The following is a 23,643-nucleotide window of genomic DNA, read 5'->3' on the forward strand; positions in this document are numbered from 1 at the left end:
AAATGCCAGTTCACTTATAGTAAATACCTATTAGGGGCCCAAAGCCAGATCAAAGAGAAATGGCTGTAGTAGTCTTGAGGTCATTATCTTGGTCAAAGGTCATTTATCTTGAAAAAATTTGGCCTGCGGCGCAGTTATTTCATGGTGCAAATGGAGGACTCAAGGCCTTACCCTAGTCGGATGAAAAAAGATTGAAGAAATTTAACAGGCTTGAAAACATTGCTTGGAAAAAAAACGGCTGCGGCGCAGTGGGAATAGGGTGGAAAATCTTGGAAAAGTAGACTGGAAATTTTGAAAAATTGGACTGGAAAACCGGGAAAAGTCAGGGAATTTTATTTTTCCATTTTGGTAGACACCCTGAAACTGTATTGGGATATGTCTGTCATCACTGATACCAACATTCAACACAATAGACCGGATATCTTGGTATTGAGCAAACATGATAATCCTCAGGAAAGAAAAGCCATCATATTCGATGTCACAATACCACTGGACGACAATATACATGAAGCATATGTTGAAAAAATAAGAAAGTATCAAGATCTAAAACAGAAGATAGCTCAAATATACAATCAGTCATCTGTATCAATCATTCCTATTGTGATAAGTGCTAATGGGTTAATTCACAAAAACCTGAAGTCTGCCTTGGAATCCTGCGGCTTGAAGAACCCTGAGTATCTAATTGGAATGTGTCAGAAATCTGTCATCTTGTCGACAACCTCCATCATTAGAAAATGTTTGAGCATGGATGTCAACTAGTACCTACATCTACAACACAGAAGAAGTAATATTCAACGTGGAACAAATATATAGCTATACATATTGTTTTTGTGAGCCTATGTATATGCGAAATACCTCAATAAATGAGTGAATATCCTCATAATAATAATAATAAATGGTACCTAATACTATAGTAATAATTAAAAAAAAAATAATAATAATAATATAATAATAATAAGGCTCTTTAAAAGACTTATATTAGAAGTATTGAATTAGGACTACGTTATTAAAAGTAATCCTTTTGTAATTTGAATCCTTCATCTTTCTACTATAAGTCTTCCTTTATTTCATTTTTTTTTTTTTTTTATCTTATCTTATCACTTCCTCAGGCTCGGGTTTCTCTGTATACCAAACTAACTCCTCCATTTTCTTTTTCTTCTTCTTCTTCTTCTTCTTCTTCTTCTTCTTCTTCTTCTTCTTCTTCTTCTTTCCTTTATCATTTTCTTTCTTTTTCTCTTCCTCTTCATCCTCTTTTTCATACTCCTCTTCCTCCTACTCCTTTTCTCTTTCTCTCCCCATTCCTTCTTCTAACTACTGTCTACCTTCTTTTTCTGCTCCTTTCTCTAGTTCTCCAGCTCCACTAAGTATTCCATTCCTCCTGCTCCTCCTCCTCCTTCTTCTTCTTTTTCTTCTTCTTCTTCTCCTCCTCCTCCTCTTCCTTCTCCTTCTTTCCTTTTCTCCCTCCTCCGTCTTCTTCGTCTCCTTCTTCCCTTTCGTTTCCTCCTCCTCTCTTTTTTTCACTCCTACATGTCTGTCATCAGTGTCTTCTATTTCTTTTCGTGAGAAACTTTCTCTTTGCCGTTTGCTCTTGTTCATAATATTTCTCTTTACAAGTTTCATATCAATAGCCAGCTCAAGTATCTCTTCACTTGATTCCTTATTTACTTTTTACACAAAGGTTTCATCATGGGTATTATCCTCTTTTTCTTCTTCCCTTTTCTCTTCTTAGTTACAGTTCCCTCTGTCAAACCTCTTAAAAAAAATCCTTTACTTTGACATCCTTTCCTGGAATAATCTGGAATAAGTGTTTTAAAAATCCAAACTTTTGTAGTAGGTACCAGCTAAAAAGCTCATGCTTTTGTCATAAATAACTATTGGTTTTCTATGTGGTTATACGTACGTTGCGAACTCTTGACGTTCACGCGCCTCCCGACTCCCGACACGCTTGATTTTCAATAAAAATTTTGTTCATATTGATAAAGGTTTCAAAGTCCATCCGTCCCGAATTTTCGAAAGTGAGTGTAGATAATAGAAAGACATGAAAATATTTACCTACAGTTTGTCCTTTGGGATGGATTTAATTTGAACAATTATGATATTAGTATGCAAAAGGTTGTTCTGTTCGCAATTAGTATTCAGCTTGGGAGACGACCTTTGGAATAATAATAAATATTATGGGTGGGATATTGGACATTGGGGATTTTATTATCACTCAACCTTCTGGCGTCGGGAAAAAATCATGTAAGAGAAAGAGAGAAGGAGAGCGAGAGGGAGAGAGAGAGAGAGGGGGAGAGAGACGGGGGGAGAGAGAGGGAGGGAGAGAAAGGGAGAGAGAGAGAGGGAGGGAGAGAAAGGGAGAGGGAGAGAGAGAGAGAAAGAGAGAGAGAGAGAGAGAGAGAGAGAGAGAGAGAGAGATAATGAAAGGTTAATGGCACTCTTGTAAGAGCTTCCCTTTTTATCTCACTCCTTTTTATGTTCCCTCCTATTTAGTGGACATATCTCTGTCTCTCTCTCCCTTCCTCTCTTGGATATCCTTGTTCCCTTATCTCTCTCACTCTCTCTTGTATATCCCTTCTCCTCCTCTCTCTCCCACCTTCTTTTGCTGACCCTCCTCTCTCTTTTTCCCCTTTGTCAAATCTGCCACCCCTTCTAATCTGTGTTTCTCCCTAAGAGTTTCCCTTTTTATCTCACTCCTTTTTATGTTCCCTCCTATTTAGTGGACATATCTCTGTCTCTCTCTCTCCCTTCCTCTCTTGGATATCCTTGTTCCCTTATCTCTCTCACTCTCTCTTGTATATCCCTTCTCCTCCTAACTGTGTTTTTTTCCCTCTCTCTCCCACCTTCTTTTGCTGACCCTCCTCTCTCTTTTTCCCCTTTGTCAAATCTGCCACCCCTTCTAATCTGTGTTTCTCCCTTACTCAATTCTCCATTCCCTTTCCCTCACCCCAATTATATCCTATCCAGATTTTTATTCCACTTTTTCTTACTCTCCCATTTATCCTCTTCCATTCTCTTCTATATTTCCCTTTTCCCCTTTCATTTCTCCCCTCACACGCCTCCTACTCTAATTTACCTATGGTTTTTTTCCCTCCCTATCTCCCAATCTTATCCCCACAAAAGTAATCCTTTTGTAATTTGAATCCTTCATCTTTCTACTATAAGTCTTCCTTTATTTATTATTATTTTTTTATCTTATCACTCTTCCTCACAGGCTCGGATTTCTCTGTATACCAAACTAACTCCTCCATTTTCTTTTTCTTCTTCTTTCCTTTATCATTTTCTTTCTTTTTCTCCTCCTATTCCTCCTACTCCTTTTCTCTTTCTCTCCCCCTTCCTTCTTCTAACTACTGTCTACCTTCTTTTTCTGCTCCTTTCTCTAGTTCTCCAGCTCCACTAAGTATTCCATTCCTCCTGCTCCTTCTCCTCCTTCTTCTTCTTCTCCTCCTCTTCCTTCTCCTTCTTCCCTTTCGTTTCCTCCTCCTCTCTTTTTTTCACTCCTACATGTCCGCCATCACTTTATTCTATTTCTTTTCGTGAGAAACTTTCTCTTTGCCGTTTGCTCTTGTTCATAATATTTCTCTTTACAAGTTTCATATCAATAGCCAGCTCAAGTATCTCTTCACTTGATTCCTTATTTACTTTTTACACAAAGGTTTCATCATGGGTATTATCCTCTTTTTCTTCTTCCCTCTTCTCTTCTTGTTCTTTTTTTTTCTCATCACTCTCTTTTCTTCCGTTCTTTTCTTTTTTCCATCTCTTCGTTCATCTCTCTCAAGTTTCGTCTGTCTATATCTTCCATTATCTGTTCACTATTTTGAGGTCGATTTCATGTTGAGTTTAGAATTTCTTCTCCGCTGTTCTCGAGATCTCGAGAAAGTTCAGTATTATTTACACGTCTCTCATCATCCCCCATGTAAGTAATCCTCTATTCTGTATTAGGTACTTAGTTTTTAATGCTGTGGTAAGAAGATTAGTAGGTATCATTAAACTTTACTTCGTTTTTTTTTTTTTTTTTTTTTTTTAATAATACTGTAGAGGGCATTAGGGCATTATGATTATCCTTTGAAGTAAGTTAAGGCTGTCTACTTGATAACCAAGTCTTGATTGTGACCATTTGATTATAACGCCCACTACAGTGTAGATCACGTTCTAGTACGCTTTCATCTAACCACCTGTAAAATATTTGACCGTTCTTGGAACCGTGTAATGAAGAGTTCCTGAACGGGAGGGTAGAAATCGGGTTTTAGGTGAATATATTGCGAATTTGTGGACCATGTCGATTTATATGACTGTGACAATTTTATTGTCAGGAGTGTAAGGACTATTGCAGTTATCGTCAAGTCCCTATCTACAACAGAAGTAACTACTGCTAAACTCACCTTCTAAAAATTAACATGATGATATTTTTGAAAACTAACTGGTAGTTGTTTGCTGTTAGATAAGTAGATATATGTATTTCAAGATGTTAGTTAGATAATATTCGAATTATTTGCTAAATTTAAATTACAAATATTGAAATGAGGAAAAAAAGAAGCAAAAAACCTGATAGTCTTCGTGACATATCAATGATCAAAGAATCCGCTATCAAATCCACGAGTCGTTTTGGCATGGTGATAGCTTATCAGTTGGAGTACCAGATAAGTGAGTACCTATAATGACTTGAGGTGAATCATCCAAATAGGGAGTTAGAAACAAAATAAAAACAAGTAAAAAATTGAAGTTGTTATGATCATTTTTGATGTCTAACTGATAATGATCGTTGTACATACTGAAAACCTGAGAAAAATGTCTTGAAGCCTCAAGTATCTGTGTGTGGCTGGATTTTTCCAACCTGACTCTGTGGATACGTCCATCCAATAACAACTTGAAACTTCTTCTAGAACACAATGGTTCTTGGTATCTGTGTGTGGCTGGATTTTTCCAACCTGACTCTGTGGATACGTCCATCCAATAACAACTTGAAACTTCTTCTAGAACACAATGGTTCTTGAGATTCAACATTAGTACATACCTGATATACAGCCTATATTGACGATCAACAATACCATGGAAATCATGGAATTGCCAATCCATCGGCATCGTATTCCTATAGCATAGGTGATTCATGAAGAGTAGTTTTATACAGCCTATATTGACGATCAACAATACCATGGAAATCATGGGATTGCCAATTCATCGTAATCGTATATAGGATAGGTGAGTTCATGAAGAGTAGTTACAGATAAGTTCTACCGACTACAGTGACTACATTTATCTCGTATTTTTCTGAATGAGGAAAAACACACCCATTAGTACTTACTTACCTATATCTACTATTAAATAATTGCACATCTATGCCAAACCGAGTACGAGTAATATGTGCAATTCCAGGTATTACAGATTGGTACTCTTCACTGTGTCTGACCTTGCAAGGAAATTACATCTTTATCTACCCCAGCATACGAGTATTATATGTACCTAACGACCAATCGACATTAGTAGAGCTAGAGAGTTATCCAAATACCGGTTCCTCATTTCTACCGCCATCACACACTGGATCCTCATTTCTACCGCCATCACACACCGGATCCTCATTTCTACCGCCATCACACACGTCACTGATTCCTCTGAGATGAGTGTGAATGTGCATGGCCCGTGAAAGTCATGTTTGTATTGTCATACTTTTATGATGCCTCTCCATTCCCTCTGCCGTCAGCAGTTTCAGCACAAAACGTTTTGTTCGTTTCCACACCTCTCTTCCCTTTCTCATTTCTCTTCTTCTTCTTCTTCTTCTTCTTCTTCTTCTTCTTCTTCCTCTTCTTCTTCTTCTTCCTCTTCTTCTTCTTCTTCTTCTCTTTCTTCTTCTCCTTCTTCTTTCTCCTCATTTTCGGCTTTCTCTCTCTCTCTCTCTCTCTCTCTCTCTCTCTCCCTAACTCACTCCATTTTTTTTCCACCTCCTCTACAATATTATTCATCTTTTCTGCCCCTCCTCCTCCTACTCATCATCTTGTTTTGTTCTACTTCTGGGTTAAAACAATAATGATTGCTTTGAAATTCGTCACACCTTATACATAAACATTCAAAGAAAAGAACCATACTTCATCAGTTTTCACCTTGACAATGAGAAAAAGAGAAAGAGAGAGAGAGAGAGAGAGGGAGACAGAGAGAGAGAGAGAGAGAACAGAGAACAGAGAAGAGAGAGAGAGAGGGATGGAAAGATTCAAGATAGTGAGGCCCTTGCGTTGTTTTTAATGAAGATTAAAATGAGAACATAAAACAAACGATTATACTCAAGACACTATGAGAATTCACTGTCAGAATGGAAGAATATATGTATGTAAAGAGGGAGGAGAGAGAAAACAAGAAAGAGAAAAAGAGACGAAGAATGTGGGTATAGAGAATAAAGGGGAGGAAGAGCTGAAAAAAGTATGTAGAAAGAGAGATAGAAGAGAATGAGAGAGAGAGAGAGAGAGAGAGAGAGAAGAGAATGAAGTTAGTAATAGCGTAGATAGGGAACAGAAGAAAGCAGACACAGAGAGAGAGAGAGAGAGAGAGAGAGAGAGAAAGAGGAGAAGGCAAAATAACAACATCTCAAAGAGGTAAGAATTTCCTTTGATCTCAAGAAAGTTCATTGCATAAACAAGAAACAGAGACATTATTAAGAAGCCTTTGAGTCATATGAGACAACATTATTGCATCTCATATTATACATGGAATAGAATAGAATTCTACACATAATATAAATAGGTAGAATAGATTGAAAAGGTAGAGTAGGACAGGATTAGAATACATCAGAAGGTAAAATGGAATAATATACACTCCAGAGTGAAAAAATTGGGATTCTTATCTATTCCTTTACTTTGGCCAGCCTAGTTAGCTTAGTTAAATAGAATAGAATTCTACACATAATATAAATAGGTAGAATAGACTGAATAGGTAGAGTAGGACAGGATTAGAACACGTCAGTAGGTAAAATGGAATAATATACACTCCAGAGTGAAAAAATCAGGATTCTTATCCATTCCTTTACTTTGACATCCTTTCCTGGAATAATCTGGAATAAGTGTTTTAAAAATCCAAACTTTTGTGGTAAGTACCAGCTAAAAAGCTCATGCTTTTGTCTTAAATAACTATTGGTTTTCAATGTGTTTATACGTACGTTGCGAACTCTTGACGTTCACGCGCCTCCCGACACGCTTGGTTTTCAGTGAAAATTTTGTTGATATTGATAAAGGTCGATTGATAAAGGTTTGTTGATATTGACAAATTCAAAGTCCATCCGTCCCGAATTTTCGAAAGTGAGTGTAGATAATAGAAAGACATGAAAATATTTACCTACAGTCTGGAGAACATGTAAATAAAAGACAAGATGTACATAAAGTTATTAGAGAGAGGTACCTATAGAGGGCATTATGATTATCCTTTGAAGTAAGTTAAGGCTGTCTACTTGATAATCAAGTCTTGATTGTGACCATTTGACCCACTACAGTGTAGATCACGCTCCAGTACGCTTCCATCTAACCACCTGTAAAATATTTGACCGTTCTTGGAACCGTGTAATGACGAGTTCCTGAACGGGATGGTAGAAATCGGGTTTTAGGTGAATATATTGCGAATTTGTTGACCATGTCGATTTATATGACTGTGACAATTTTATTGTTAGGAGTGTAAGGACTATTGCAGTTATCAGTGGCGTAGCGTGTATGTATGGCGTGTATGGCGGCCATACAACTCAAAAGTTCACTCTAATGCCCATAAATATTGGCATGTACTGTGATGGGACTTGGTAGACCTGTGCATGAGCCCTACAAGGCCCTACACTTGAATTTAGACCACGCTACGCCACTGGTTATCATCAAGTCCCTATCTACAACAGAAGTCACTACTGCTAAACTCACCTTCTAAAAATTAACATTGTGATTGTTTGTTTTTTACTTTCCTTATCTTATAGGAAGGAACGTAATGTTTACAAAAAGAACTATAGATATCTTTAGGAAACCACAAGGGTGAGAAGTTGGAGAAGAGAGAACCACATCAAAGTGGTAGAAAGATGCAACTGAGGGGGCGAAGAAAGATGTGAAAATGATTGATGGTGAATTTGAATTGAAAGCAAAATTTGAAAGAGAAGAGGAGGAAAAGAAAGTTTGAAATTGAGAAGGAATCTATTTTTATCCGCTTCCTTCTTCACATCTACCTAGTTGTGATCAAACAAAAAATTTACCATTGGCAAAATCTTGAAAAAGATGAATACATGATCCATCTCTGAGGAAGAAAAGCCCCAACATTTTCATAAAAAGTCTGTCTTTCCAAGGTAGAAAATTGTGTCAAATTGGATATTTTCAGTCCTTAAATGTGCCTCGAAAAAGTCAAAACTTAGCAAAGCATATTTCAAAAAGTTCTAGAAACATTGCAAGCATCACTGAAGATGCATGATGCATATTAGCAGAAGTGTTTGCTACCTTTCCAGCTGTCATATTGAAATTATTCATGATATAGAGCAGGGATAATAATTATTTCTTATCAATGAAAGGTGCCAACCATTCGGCAGATAAATAAGTTATAAGTGTCATCACATCAGAAAGTCCATTATTGTCGTTTTAAGATTAAAATTATTATTAATGAAAGGGGAAGCAAATAATAATAATAATAATAATACAAAAAAAAGAGAGAAAGAAGAAAATCATGTAAGTAAAGAACATAGTGGAAAAAAATGGTTTCATATTTGTGTCTGTACGTAAAACTCCGAAAAATTTGACAACATTCTTATGGCATTCCATACATGAAAGTGCACCATATTTCAAGTTAAATGTCCCGTTAAAGATGGCCCATAAATCAATAATATCTGGCTACAATATTCAAATGAAGCCCCAAATACGGAAACATAAAAAAACTAATAATAACAATGAAAATAATAAAGACATCATAATATAATTATGTTTATTGTTTATAGAACTCTAAGAACAAACGATACGTAGAATCGTACAAACATAATAATTATGATTGTGTATAACATAACATCACTCTAAAAAGTATCTCTGGAAAAGTAAGTGCAAGTAGCGAGTACATAGGTAAGTAACACTGACTACAGTGACTACATTTATCTTGTATTCCTCTGAATGGGGAAAAAAACACACCCATTAGTACTTACCTATACTTATCTCCTATCAAATAGTTGCACATCTGTGCCAAACCGAGTACGGGTAATATGTGCAATTCCAGGTATTACAGATTGGTACTCTTCAATGTGTCTGACCTTGCAAGGAAATTACATCTTTATCTAGGAATTCTAAGCCGAGTACACACCGGAAACGTTTCGCAACAGTGGCGAAACAAATGTCTCGAATCGTGAGCAGCTATTATGACGAGAAAAATGTTTCAGAAACAAGTCTGGAGAGTAAAAAAGTCGCTAGACTCTTGCAAAAACATTTCCGGATTGGAAACAATGTTCCAGATGAAACTGTTGCTGGTGTGTACTTGGCATAAGCGTATAGGCTATTAGGACTATTGAATCTATGTGGACCATACGCAATATATGTACCTATGAAACTGTAAGATAATCTAAATAGAAACATACTAGTAATAAAGCTACAGCTGCTACAAGTACACAGAAAATAACTATAATCAATGCACGCTCAACTATTTCTGCCAATACGAATGCTAATTCTGAAGTCCAAAATTTAAAGATAACATTATGATGGAATAGCTATACCACCCAGCCTGGTGAGGAGCATTTCCAGAATAAAAAGGAAAGTAGTATTTTCCTTTCGCGATTTTCAATTGGAAGGTACTCGTAATGTTGGAATTTTGGGAAATGGTACAATGCCAGGCAAGTTTCCATTTCCTTATTTAACACCAATACCACCACGAAAAATGAACGTAAATCGACAGAGTTGACATTGACAGAAATAGTCAAGGAAGCTCCCATCAGTTATGTCCACAAAAAATTGTGAAGAGGCTTTCGGCTTCACCACAAATAATTCATTATTTAAATTACCTAATAACAAAATCTTAAACCTCTCTCTCTTAATTCGCGGTAAATTGGAGCGAAATCTCGCGGCAATTCAAATAAATTAATTAACCTCCAAATAAAATAAATGACTACCCTATTCACGTTTTATTAGCAAGATGCAGTTTTTAATTAATTTATTGTGGCCAAAACATGAAAAACCCATATAATTTAATGATAAATGAAGCGTGTTTTTTATGGCATGAAATAAATTCATTAAAAAAACGTTATTTTTCTACGAAGCCAACGTCTGATTATGAATATAAAGGTTGATGCAACTGACAGTTTGTACACGATTAAATAATCTTATGGATATTTCTACTTTCTAATACATCATTAATCATTACTCATTACAATTTTAATACACAAACAATTAATTATGATATAGGTATTACCTATCCTTTAATATCATGCCTCGCGTCGGTTAACTATAAAAAAGACAATTAATTACCTAGAATACCTCAGATAGATAGTATGAAAATTTATAAAGTAGGACATAAACAATAGTAGGCATTCAATGACATAGGACACATAGGTAAAAGGGAGCTATCCTTTTGGCATTATGTATGTACCAAACGAATACTTTTTTTTATTATGATTTTTTTTACATTATTCATGTATTTATCTATTTATGTATCTAAATAATTTATGTTTAGATGAACATTTTCCCTGGTGTATATTTCCGTATGTACACACTCTGATGACGTAAGAAGTGTAACATACACACGATTAAATAGTTTATAATTAACTTTATCTTTTCACATTTTAGTTTGTAGATAATCTATTAGCGATTTAGAGATCCGCTCGCATTAATGTACCTATGTATTTATAATCCTTGCGAACACGTTTGAAGAAGAAGAAGAGAGACGGACAGAGAGAGAGAGAGAGAGAGCGGAAAAGAGAGAGAGAAAGAAAGAGGGCAATGAACGATACAAGATTAAAATTATTATTAATGAAAGGGGAAGCAAATAATGATAATATAAAAAAAAATAATAATAATAAGAGAGAAAGAAGAAAATCATGTAAGTAAAGAACATAGTGGAAAAAAAATGGTTTCATATTTGTGTCTGTACGTAAAACTCCGAAAAATTTGACAACATTCTTATGGCATTCCATACATGAAAGTGCACCATATTTCAAGTTAAATGTCCCGTTAAAGATGGCTCATAATTCATAAATCAATAATATCTGGCTACAATATTCAAATGAAGCCCCAAATACGGAAACATAAAAAAAAAAATAATAACAATGAAAATAATAAAGACATCATAATATAATTATGTTTATTGTTTATAGAACTCTAAGAACAAACGATACGTAGAATCGTACAAACATAATAATTATGATTGTGTATAACATAACATCACTCTAAAAAGTATCTCTGGAAAAGTAAGTGCAAGTAGCGAGTACATAGGTAAGTAACACGATAAATTATTATAAACTACTAACTAAATTTACTAAACTACTATACTCTGAAAACGACAAGGTACATAAATATACATACCTAAGAGTAATAGATATGTATGTAAAAATGTAGACAGCTCTGCCAATTACATAATAAACTTCAGTTTACACTGCGAATTAGGGACATGGTAACAAATTTACTTTTTCACTGAGGACATGATATAAAACTTAAACCATCTAACCAAGATAAATGAAAGCATAAAAGAATAAACTTTGAAATGGTGGAAACATAATCTAGAATCTAGATCACCTAATTGCAAAGCTTCTGGTATCTCGAATTCTTCATGTGGAAGATTGGCAAATAAAACAGCTCGAGTTTATTTCAGACTGTTTGAAAAAAAAAGATGCACTGACAAAGGAGCTGACAAACATATGGGGAAGAAATTACTGAGTGGAATAAAATACAATGATACATACAGGTGGCTATTTGACTATGTTACAGAACTCGTGTACATAAATACTGGATTTTTATTTAATTCGTTTATCAGCAAGTTGTGTAAAAAAGGAGACTGATAGGATTTAGGATTACGGTTTACAAAAGCAATTTATTAGAGACTAGTGGAGAAATGTAATCCCCAAAAGGTGATCTACACGACAAATACACAAAGGAGTAGTAAATAAGGAAAGAGCAAAACTTTACAGAACATGGTTCTACAAAAGTCTTGAAAATTTGATGAAACCTATTGTTGGTTCTTTGGATATTCATCAAAGAAACGTGTTGCGTAAATAAATGCCCAATATTAAGTCTGTTCAGTAAATTTGATGAAAACAAGCTGGGTCCGTCCCTCCGGGAATTTTTTAGCCCGTAGTTTATAAGATCGTGATTAGAGAAAATCAGTACCTATGTACCTACTCCAAGACTTACTTTAGTAACTTTTGGAGATATAAAGCATGTGTGTGATAAGTTTTGGAGAGCAATTATATAGAATTTACACTTGGAGTCAAGTGATTACGTGATACTCGTACTAAGTGGAAAAAAATACACACAGATTAAATAAATTTTGCACACCATATACCGTGAGGTAAAAAATATCTGATGGTTTTTTGGTACTTTGTATCAATTTACAACCATATTGTGAATGTTTTGCTCAAAATATAAAGGACACCAAAGTCCTGGAGCTATCTGAAGCTCATCAGGAAAAGAAGAAGAAAAATATGAGTCTAACCTTCATTTCTGAGAAAAGGCTCTTAATAGGAAAGCTTAGTTTCTTTTCTATTTATCTTGCAAAATGACGTATTTTCTTTCTAGGTCATCATCAGGGTTTCTTTGCTAGTACTTTTCCTAAGATTTTACTGATACCAGAAACCCTTGAAGTATACCAGTTCCAAAAACCAGTGACCTTCAACTTGATTGCAAACTAATGACACCATGATAATGATAAGTTAGGTACACAGTTAACAGTCCTATAACTTACAGATAAAGTTGAAGAAAAAAACTTGTCTTTGAAAATGAAATAGGTACTGATTAATAGTTGGTCCTTTTCAAAGAAAAAGTGTGTCCTCTTACATAAAAAATAGGTAAATTAAAATATTGAATATTGAAGGTAAAAGTCGTTTTTATTTCGAACAAAATTCATAACAAACAACATTTAAATCTACACATTTAAATATTTCTTAATAATATATTTGTGTAGGTAATCATGTGTACCTATCTGTTACCATTGGAATCATTCATGATTACAACCAGAATCTTTTAAATTAAACGCAAACATGCAATGCTTATAAGGAGTTACATTTCGGTCCTAACTACTAATTATAGTACACATTCATACCTATGTAATGAATATGGCACCAGACTATTTTGGCACACCAAATTCTAAGAATAATTGAATTTCTCATATTGAATCTTATCTTTCAATTTGGATCTTTCATCCAGCTACTCATAACTTTTTATTGACATGATATCCTTTATGTTTAACAAGGATATCTTCAAGTCTCTGTGTATCATTATGTATTTTTTAATTAAAGTTTTCTGTGCTAATCATTAGCATAATTCTGAACATTTTAAGATCGTAATTGATTGATATTTTTGAAAATTAACTGGTAGTTGTTTGCTGTTAGATAAGTAGATATGTATTTTAAGATTTTAGTTAGATAATATTCGAATTATTTGCTAAATTTAAATTACAAATATTGAAATGAGGAAAAAAAGAAGCAAAAATCTGATAGTCTTCGTGACATATCAATGATCAAAGAATCCGCTATCAAATCCACGAGTCGTTTTGGCATGGTGATAGCTTATCAGTTGGAACTACTCATAACTTTTTATTGACATGATATCCTTTATGTTTAACAAGGATATCTTCAAGTCTCTGTGTATCATTACTTATTTTTTAATTAAAGTTTTCTGTGCTAATCATTAGCATAATTCTGAACATTTTTTAACATCGTAATTGATTGATATTTTTGGATGATATTTTTGAAAACTAACTGGTAGTTGTTTGCTGTTAGATAAGTAGATATATGTATTTCAAGATGTTAGTTAGATAATATTCGAATTATTTGCTAAATTTAAATTACAAATATTGAAATGAGGAAAAAAAGAAGCAAAAAACCTGATAGTCTTCGTGACATATCAATGATCAAAGAATCCGCTATCAAATCCACGAGTCGTTTTGGCATGCTGATAGCTTATCAGTTGGAGTACCAGATAAGTGAGTACCTATAATGACTTGAGGTGAATCATCCAAATAGGGAGTTAGAAACAAAATAAAAACAAGTAAAAAATTGAAGTTGTTATGATCATTTTTGATGTCTAACTGATAATGATCGTTGTACATACTGAAAACCTGAGAAAAATGTCTTGAAGCCTCAAGTATCTGTGTGTGGCTGGATTTTTCCAACCTGACTCTGTGGATACGTCCATCCAATAAGAGGTGAATCATCCAAATAGGGAGTTAGAAACAAAATAAAAACAAGTAAAAAATTGAAGTTGTTATGATCATTTTTGATGTCTAACTGATAATGATCGTTGTACATACTGAAAACTTAAATCTTAAAGGTACCTCGAATGTCGACATTTCCATGAAAGTCCAAGACCCTGAGAAAAATGTCTTGAAGCCTCAAATATCTGTATGTGGCTGTATTTTTCCAACCTGACTCTGTGGATACGTCCATCCAATAATAACTTGAAACTTCTTCTAATAGAACACAATGGTTCTTGAGATTCAACATTAGTACATACCTGATATACTGACGATCAACAATACCATGGAAATCATGGAATTGCCAATCCATCGGCATCGTATTCCTATAGCATAGGTGATTCATGAAGAGTAGTTTGCTAATATAAGGAGGGGCCGGAGGCCGGAGGCCATAGATTTATGCTATGTTACACTATAATCTGAAGTCCAAAGGAATATTGGATAGTTGAGGACAGGGAAGAGAGTTTGGGACTTGAATGGTGCTTTCCTTTGATGTTAACAGTAGGTATGCTTAAGTACCAATTAAAAAATATATACATATATATAATAAAGAAGAGATGGAAAAAGAGATAGAAAAGGAGAGAGAGGGAGGGAGGGAGGGAGAGAAAAAGACCATCATACCATAATTGTACATTCTCTGCATAGGAATAGGAAGCTTGAGTAGTTAATCTCAAAGGAAAGAGAGAGGGTTTGGTTGTGTTTGGTTTCTTTACTGTTATTGGCATTAGTGGATGTGCCAAAGAGCCAATGAGGATGTACCTACCAGAGGAAGAGCGCAGGGAATTTTTTGTCTTTCTTTTTTAGTACCTGTGATTCCTGTAAACTAATCTGTCGAAAATCATTACCTTCTTAGGGGAGGCGCCAAATTCAACATTGGAAAAAAAAGTCCATTGTTCAGGCCCTGAATACACGTGATAATTTTCCCTTCCCCCCCCCCCCTCTCTCTCTCTCTCTCTCTCTCTCTCTCTCTCTCTCTCTCTCTTTCTCTCTCTCTCTCTCTCTCTCTCTCTCTCTCTCTTTTAGCCTTTGTGTAGGTAGGTACCTCTATCAATTTTCATGACAAATACCTACTGAAAGTACAGAACGTAGGTAATGGGATGACAGCTTGATAATAAAGTCTGATACTGAGGACTGGCCGCCACTGATGATGATTTTAGTACACTTCTTACATTTGGTTACAAATTTATCCTCGTAACAAGTGACACAGTAAATTTCCTGGTCCTTTGGAATGAAACACTTTGTACCTATCACATTTTTACAAACGGCACAACATGAGGACTGTCAGTTTTTTTCCCCTGATATAAAAACTTGTGAATTTAGCTCTCTCACTGAGAGAGAGAGAGAGAGAGAGAGAGAGAGAGAGAGAGAGACATTTTGAACTCACTCTATGAGACACACAGTTTGAATGTTTGAAATGACACCCAGTCTGCAATAATTTTATCATCGCAAAAACTGTACGTAAAAAATGTATAAAAATGAACAACAACATAGTAATAATTCCATTATCGACTATTTTTTAATTGAATGAACATCTGTAAAATGAACAAGAAAGTGATAAACTGAGGACTGTCAGTTTTTTTCCCCTGATATAAAAACTTGTGAATTTAGCTCACTCACTGAGAGAGAGAGAGAGAGAGAGATTTTGAACTCACTCTATGAGACACACAGTTTGAATGTTTGAAATGACACCCAGTCTGCAATAATTTTATCATCGCAAAAACTGTACGTAAAAAATGTATAAAAATGAACAACAACATAGTAATAATTCCATTATCGACTATTTTTTAATTGAATGAACATCTGTAAAATGAACAAGAAAGTGATAAAAACCAAGGCCATTAAAGGTAATAGGTCAATAACCTTAAAAACTAATGCAACGGAGACCAAATTTCAAAAGTTTAAAAACAACACTTAAAAGCTTACACAAACATAAAAAATGCTGACAAGATAAATATAAAGTAAAGTGCTAAATGATGAAATTTAAAGATAACATTGTGATGGAATAGCTATACCACCCAGCCTGGTGAGGAGCATTTCCAGAATGAAAAGGAAAGTGGTACTTTCCTTTCGCGATTTTTAGTTGGTACTCGTATAATGTTGGAATTTTGGGAAATGGTACAATGCCAGGCGAGTTTCCATTTCCTTATTTAACACCATTACCACCACGAAAAATGAGCGTAAATCGACAGAGTTGACATTGACAGAAATAGTCAAGGAAGCTCCCAGTTATGTCCACAAAAAATTGTGAAGAGGCTTTCGGCTTCACCACAAATAATTCATTATTTAAATTACCTAATAACAAAATCTTAAACCTCTCTCTCTTAAATTCGCGGTAAATTGGAGCGAAATCTCGCGGCAATTCAAATAAATTAATAAACCTCCGAATAAAATAAATGACTACCCTATGCACGTTTTATTACCAAGATGCAGTTTATAATTAATTTAGTTTATTGTGGCCAAAACATGAAAAACCCATATAATTTAATGATAAATGAAGCGTGTTTTTTATGGCATGAAATAAATTCATTAAAAAAAAACGTTATTTTTCTACGAAGCCAACGTCTGATATTTTTTATCGCATGAAATAAATTCATTGAAAAACGTTGTTTTTCTACGAAGCCAACGTCTGATTATGAATAACTATAAAGGTTGATGCAACTGACAGTTTGCACACGATTAAATAATCTTATGGATATTTCTACTTTCTAATACATCATTAATCATTACTCATTACAATTTTAATAAACAAACAATTAATTATAATAGGTATATTACCCATCCTTTAATATCATGCCTCGCGTCGGTTAACTATAAAAAAGACAATTAATTACCTAGGACAATTAATAAACTATAAGACAATTAATTACCTAGAATACCTAGATAGATAGTATGAAAATCTATAAAGTAGGACATAAACAATAGTAGGCATTCAATGACATAGGACACATAGCCACATAGCTAAAAGGGGGCTATCCTTTTGGAATTATGTACATAATATGTATACCAGACGAATACTTTTTTTAAATTTTATTATGATTTTTTTTTACGTTATTCATGTATTTATCTATTTATGTATCTAAATAATTTATGTTTAGATGAACATTTTCCTTGGTGTATATTTCCGTATCTGTGGTGTGTATGTACACACTCTGATGACGTAAGAAGTGTAACATACACACGATTAAATAGTTTATAATTAACTAAGGCCATTATAGGTAATAGGTCAATAACCTTAAAAACTAATGCAACGGAGATCAAATTTCAAAAGTTTAAAAACAACACTTAAAAGCTTACACAAACATAAAAAAAATGCTCACAAGATAAATATAAAGTAAAGTGCTAAATGATGAAATTTAAAGATAACATTGTGATGGAATAGCTATACCATCCAGCCTGGTGAGGAGCATTTCCAGAATAAAAAGAAAAGTAGTATTTTCCTTTCGCGATTTTCAGTTGGTAGGTACTCGTAATGTCGGGATTTTGGGAAATGGTACAATGCCAGGCAAGTTTCCACTTCCTTATTTACCACCATTACCACCACGAAAAATGAGCGTAAATCGACAGAGTTGACATTGTCAGAAATAGTCAAGGAAGCTCCAAGTTATGTCCACAAAAAATTGTGAAGAGGCTTTCGGCTTCACCACAAATAATTCATTATTCAAATTACCTAATAACAAAATCTTAAACCTCTCTCTCTCTCTCTTAAATTCGCGGTAAATTGGAGCGAAATCTCGTGGCAATTCAAATAAATTAATTAACCTCCAAATAAAATAAATGACTACCCTATGCACGTTTTATTACCAAGATGCAGTTTATAATTAATTTAGTTTATTGTGGCCAAAACATGAAAAACCCATATAATTTAATGATAAATGAAGCGTGTTTTTTATGGCATGAAATAAATTCATTAAAAAACTTCCAAGACCTACTTTATAGTGGAGTGCTTATCGAGAGTCTATTAATGGACATGATTTCCACTATCCTTTCCTCCTCCTCCTCCTCCTCAACGTCCTACTACCCTTCTTTCTCCTTCCTATTCCTCTTCCTGGTGTTACTGCTTCTTCTCCTCCTCCAGCTCTTCTATCTTTTCTTTCGTTACTCCTCTCGTCCTCTCTCTTATTCAGTTTTAGCCTTGACTATTGACACATAAAACATTTAGAAAAAACAGGTCAAAAATCTAGGAAACCAAATCTTCTACAATCTCAATGTAAATATCACAAACTGTACTGATAATATCTCTAAGACAACCTACACAATGCAACCCTATGGAAAAACATGAATTAACACATTCGCTCCCACTGGTCGTCTTTTGTACTCGTAGTTCGAATGCAAAAGTTTCAAGGGGTTACGTCGTTTTTGTGTCGACCCAGCACCAAAATGGGAAATATTGGGTCTCTTTTCGCCCATCTGCTGGACTTACTACCGGATGAGCTTGCTGTGACACAGACCACATGAGTCTAATGCGGCTATAATGTAGTAAGTACGCTGTGAATAAGTCCTTAAAAAACAATTGGAAAAGAAAGACAACCCTACTGAGCTCTTCAAACTCCAGAGATACAATGCAAATATCAGAGAACTCAACAAAGCTCTAGACACCCCATTGACCTTTATACTTCACAAGACACTACTGATATTTTTCATTATGTCAAAAGTTCGGATAGGAAGAACAACAACTGATAGGTGCCATTTCAGAAGAGCACAGGCGCAAGTGCCCCGCCCTTTGTGAGTTTGAATTAGCCTGATGAAACAACGTCACGGGAATGCCATGTTTATCCATGAACGTTTTTTCCAAGACCTACTTTATAGTGGAGTGCTTATCGAGAGTCTATTAATGGACATGATTTCCACTATCCTCTCCTCCTCCTCCTCCTCCTCCTCCTCATCGTCCTACTACCCTTCCTATTCCTCTTCCTGGTGTTACTGCTTCTTCTCCTCCTCCAGCCCTTCTATATCTTTTCTTTCGTTACTCCTCTCGTCCTCTCTCTTATTCAGTTTTAGCCTTGACTATTGACACATAAAACATTTAGAAAAAACAGGAACGGTGAAAAAACGAGGAGAAAGCCTCCTGCTGGCAATTTCCTGACGAAAGTTGTCTTGCTTCCTCACGCGTTACTTTGAGTTGAGGAGCTTTGCATGACTTGGGGTCATTGCAATCCCGAGGGATAAGTTAAGTAAGTCAAGCAACGTTTTGAATGGTTGGTATCTGGACCTTCTGTAGTATATTTGTGAATATCACAGTATTACGTACTAAGAACCGCCTTTACTAATTAGTTGCCTATGTCATTTCTCATTAGGTACCTATGCCGCCACTAGGTGCAATCCGTATTTCAAGCAGAGTCGAAAAAACATCGTCCCTGCCGGTAATCGAACCCAGATCTCCGGTGTGGGAGGTTGTTTGAATAAGAATTATAAAATTCTCCCTCCAGACATTCTCCAAGTTTTGTTGAAGAGTAAGGGAGCTTTTAAGTAAGTCAAGCAACGTTTTGAATGGTTGGTATCTTCTGTAGTATTTTTGTGAATATCACAGTATTACGTACTAAGAACCACCTATACTAATTAGTTGCCTATGTCATTTCTAATTAGGTACCTATGCCGCCACTAGGTGCAATCTGTATTTCATGCACAGTCGAAAAAACATCGTCCCTGCCGGCAATCGAACCCGGACCTCCGGTGTGGGACGTTGTTTGAATAAGAATTATAAAATTCTCCCTCCAGACATTCTCCAAGTTTTGTTGAAGAGTAAGGGAGCTTTTTTTTAGCTTTTTCCGATTTTTTATTATATTTTACTATCGTGTTCGAAAAAAAGTGTCTGAACCCTGAACTTTTGAATTTCATAAGTCCAGATGTTTCCGAAAAAAAGTTTCTTTTATACACTGGTTGACTGCTCTGTTATAACTTTAAAATTAATTTTTTGATGATGAAAATTTCGAGTCGAAGTATCATCAGGTATAAAATATTTTCATGTTGACGAAAGTTTCATGTCATCTTTATTTTAGGAAGTCCTTTAGGTGAAGTCTTCTTCTGAAAGAGGAGATGGAAACTTGGAACGATTTGGATATTCCATGCTCTTCCTGTTCATCTGATGAGGGACATACTACGGAATGGGCATGCTACGACACAGACATATAGAGCCCAAAACGTACTAGTGGCAGATGTTTCATTGTTTGGAAATGAAAAAAAAAACGGCAGTGAAACCTCCGTCTTGGAGAGAGAAAAAGTGCTAATCATGAATGTTTGTCACACATAACATCGTCTTACCCCGATTGGTACATACCTACCAAACTTACAACTCACTAAATTTTATGTCTTGACGTGGAATATAACCACCAACCTTCATTTATCCGCAATCACTGCACAGCCTACGAGTTTGGCTAAAAAATAAAGCGGGGTGAATTGAAGACAAAATCTTACCTTCTATCGGAAGCTTCTCTCGGACTTTGTTCCAAATCTCTTCTCCAAAGTTTTCAATCTCGTTTCGAACTGCTGACCATGGCGGGGAAACTAATTTGCCAACAGCACTTGGAACGACCAACTTGCATGATAATAATCTCCCTCACTGGAACACATAAAATGGACAATGTTCGGTCAGAAATAAAATAAATAAGGTTTCAAAGCGGAAAAGAAAGAAAGAAAGAAAGAAAGTAGAAGTTGGAGAAAAAAACTTTCACTGGCATCCGTTGAGGAAAAAAAAGGAAAATGATAGAGAGAAAGAAAAGTTAGAAGAATTGGCGAGACAAACTTGGACCAGATATAAATGATGAAGAAGGATTGAGGGTATTATGTAGCGATTAAGGTAGACAAAACCATAAGGATAGTGAAACTAGTGAAATTGAGGTACATAACAATGAGAAACGTATAGATAATAATTATCAGAAGTCTCCTTACAGAAGCAATTGAGATTGAGCCCAATATTTCCTTTGTGTGTCGAACATTTTTGCTATTATCCCAAAATCACAAACTGTTCTCAACAGCACTCTGAAGAGCTTTCGACCACACAATTCAAATTTAATATCACAAATCTTCTCAAAAATCTAGGACACAAAATCTTCTACAATCTCAATGTAAATATCACAAACTGTACTGATAATATCTCTAAGACAACCTACACAATGCAACCCTATGGAAAAACCCCCATGTCTAAGGATGTATCATTTCTAGTTTTTATAAAGTCGAGGTAGGAACTTACTAAGTGTTTGGCAACATACCTCGTGTAAGCGACAAGTATTGTGTTGTCTTCTCGCACATCTGATGAGAGGCATACCTACTACGGTATGGGCATTCTACGACACAGACCACTCGAATCTAATGTAACAGTTGCTCCATAGTCCATGTATTATGTTCCATTGCTACGATATACCTACCTACTAAATGGTATGTTCTCCGCTCCACTCTGTTTCGAACCTAAGATAGGTTAAAAAAGAAAAATATCACGAATTATTTTCTAAAATACTCCACTGGTGGTATTTATTTTCTCCAGTGAAAATCAGCCTGCTATTAGGATTCTAACTCGAGTTTCAAAAGGTATTTTATTCAGGCATTTCTTCCTTTTCTTCCTCATTTCACCTTGGGTAAACATACAGGTGAAAAATTATCCCCCTCTTTGGTCCCAAAGCACGAATGTTCTAAAATTGATCTCTTGGCGGCCTCCGCGCAGCCCGGCCGTTTCGAAGGTATTTTACTCAAAACTCTCGCCAGCCTTGTTAGTTGTTAGCTTAGTGCTTAGTGGGTAGCATGTCTACCTTGTAAGCACTAGGTCGCAGGTTCGATTCCCTCCCGGGGTGGATTTTATACTGAACGGATAAGGTTTGTTCTAGAGAAAAGACGAAAAGAAAATTGAAACGATTCAAACTAAAGCACGAAAAAAAAAGCATTTGTGATTTTGTGGTGAGTTGGAGAGCCTCTATAAAACTTTTGTGGGTATCACAAAATGGAAATTTAGCGAGTGGCCTCCTTAGAATTCTTTCTACTTTCTAAATATTACCATCATTAGTCGAGAGTCTCTTTTGTCCCCGAGGCCGAGTACAACCCGAAATTTCAAGCACAGAAACCAGAAACACTTCAGCCAACACAACTCACAAGCAGGTAAATAGGTATAAAACATAGGTTTTGTTCTAGGAACAGCTGGCTTTCTCCTATGTTGTATTTCTTCTCTCTTCGCTTTCGGGATAAGAACTTGGCAGTTACAGTTCCCCTATCAAACCTAACCTCTAAATAAAACTCTATTTTTGTATTTTGGTCCTCCCTGAATAAAACTTTTCAATTTTGAATCTACACAGAAAATCACGGAAATATCAATAGGTAACCTTTAAAGTTTTCTTTTTCCCTGAAAATGGCTGACAGAGCTAGGCGGATACCTACTTACTTGAAAAACAAAAATCGGAACCTTTCTAATCCCCAGATAATAATTGACATAAAAGTTTGTCCATTAGTGGATGAAATCGGCTCTTGGGTAAACATACAGGTGAAAATTTATCCCCCTCTTTGGTCCCAAAGAACGAATGTTTTAAAATTTGATCTCTTGGCGGCCTCCGCGCAGCCCGGCCGTTTTAAAGGTATTTTACTCAAAACTCTCTCCAGCCTTGTTAGTTGTTAGCTTAGTGAGTAGCATGTCTACCTTGTAAGCACTAGGTCGCAGGTTCGATTCCCTCCCGGGGTGGATTTTATACTGAACGGATAAGGTTTGTTCTAGTCCGGAAAAAACTGTCACTAACAATTAGGACTTTCCAAAGAGTAAAGTACATTATCATTCTAATGAAACTTGTAGAAAAAAATATCTGCTATCGAGGTTAATGGATATAGATTTTATATTTCCAGCTCTACTGATGGTAATTAAAGGATTTTCTCATTTTAGATAACTTGAAGCGATAATTATAGTGTAATTACGTAAAGCCATTTTCCCCCATTATCGCAATTCTCATTAACCAAATATCCCAATCAGAATTTTTTGAAACTATAGATTAGATATAAACTATTTCGATCGTAATGACTATTATTATCTTTGATAGTAATGAGATAGCGTTAAGATAGGTCCGTAATGTTGCCCAAAATCCCATTATTGGAAGAGTGGACAAAATACTCCCTATTAAAGTAATCGAATGAGCTGTGATCAGCATAAAAAATTCCCAAAAAATGCTGACCTTTTTTGGTAATTGAAAAATCTCTTCTTGTGATATTACTGGTAGTTGGACACATCCTTGATGCTTGGGTAAGTGATTTGCAGCCCATGCAGGGAGGAGAAATTGAGTAATAGGGTGTCACAAGTTTTAAGTG

At 35.4% G+C, this 23,643-nt stretch overlaps 2 protein-coding genes across 2 annotated transcripts in view; one reads left to right on the top strand and one right to left on the bottom strand.

Moving 5' to 3' along the window:
* LOC113468321 overlaps positions 1-5,797 on the top strand; it is a gene marked incomplete at its 5' end in the record, with an annotated part of 6,294 nt that extends 497 nt beyond the window's left edge. The window contains 2 exons of the mRNA XM_026825139.1: positions 4,523-4,641; positions 5,371-5,797. Coding sequence (XP_026680940.1) covers positions 4,523-4,641; positions 5,371-5,615 — 364 coding nt within the window. The remainder of the gene's footprint in view (positions 1-4,522; positions 4,642-5,370) is intronic.
* Positions 1-20,925, bottom strand: part of LOC103511354 (calcitonin gene-related peptide type 1 receptor-like) — a 126,533-nt gene extending 105,608 nt beyond the window's left edge. The window contains exon 1 of the mRNA XM_026825138.1: positions 20,785-20,925. The gene's annotated coding sequence lies outside the window, so the exon portion shown is untranslated. The remainder of the gene's footprint in view (positions 1-20,784) is intronic.
* Positions 20,926-23,643: the final 2,718 nt, after the last annotated feature.

The sequence above is a fragment of the Diaphorina citri genome, unplaced genomic scaffold, assembly GCF_000475195.1.
Source record: "Diaphorina citri unplaced genomic scaffold, Diaci psyllid genome assembly version 1.1 scaffold705, whole genome shotgun sequence".
NCBI classification, from domain to species: Eukaryota; Metazoa; Arthropoda; class Insecta; order Hemiptera; family Psyllidae; genus Diaphorina; species Diaphorina citri.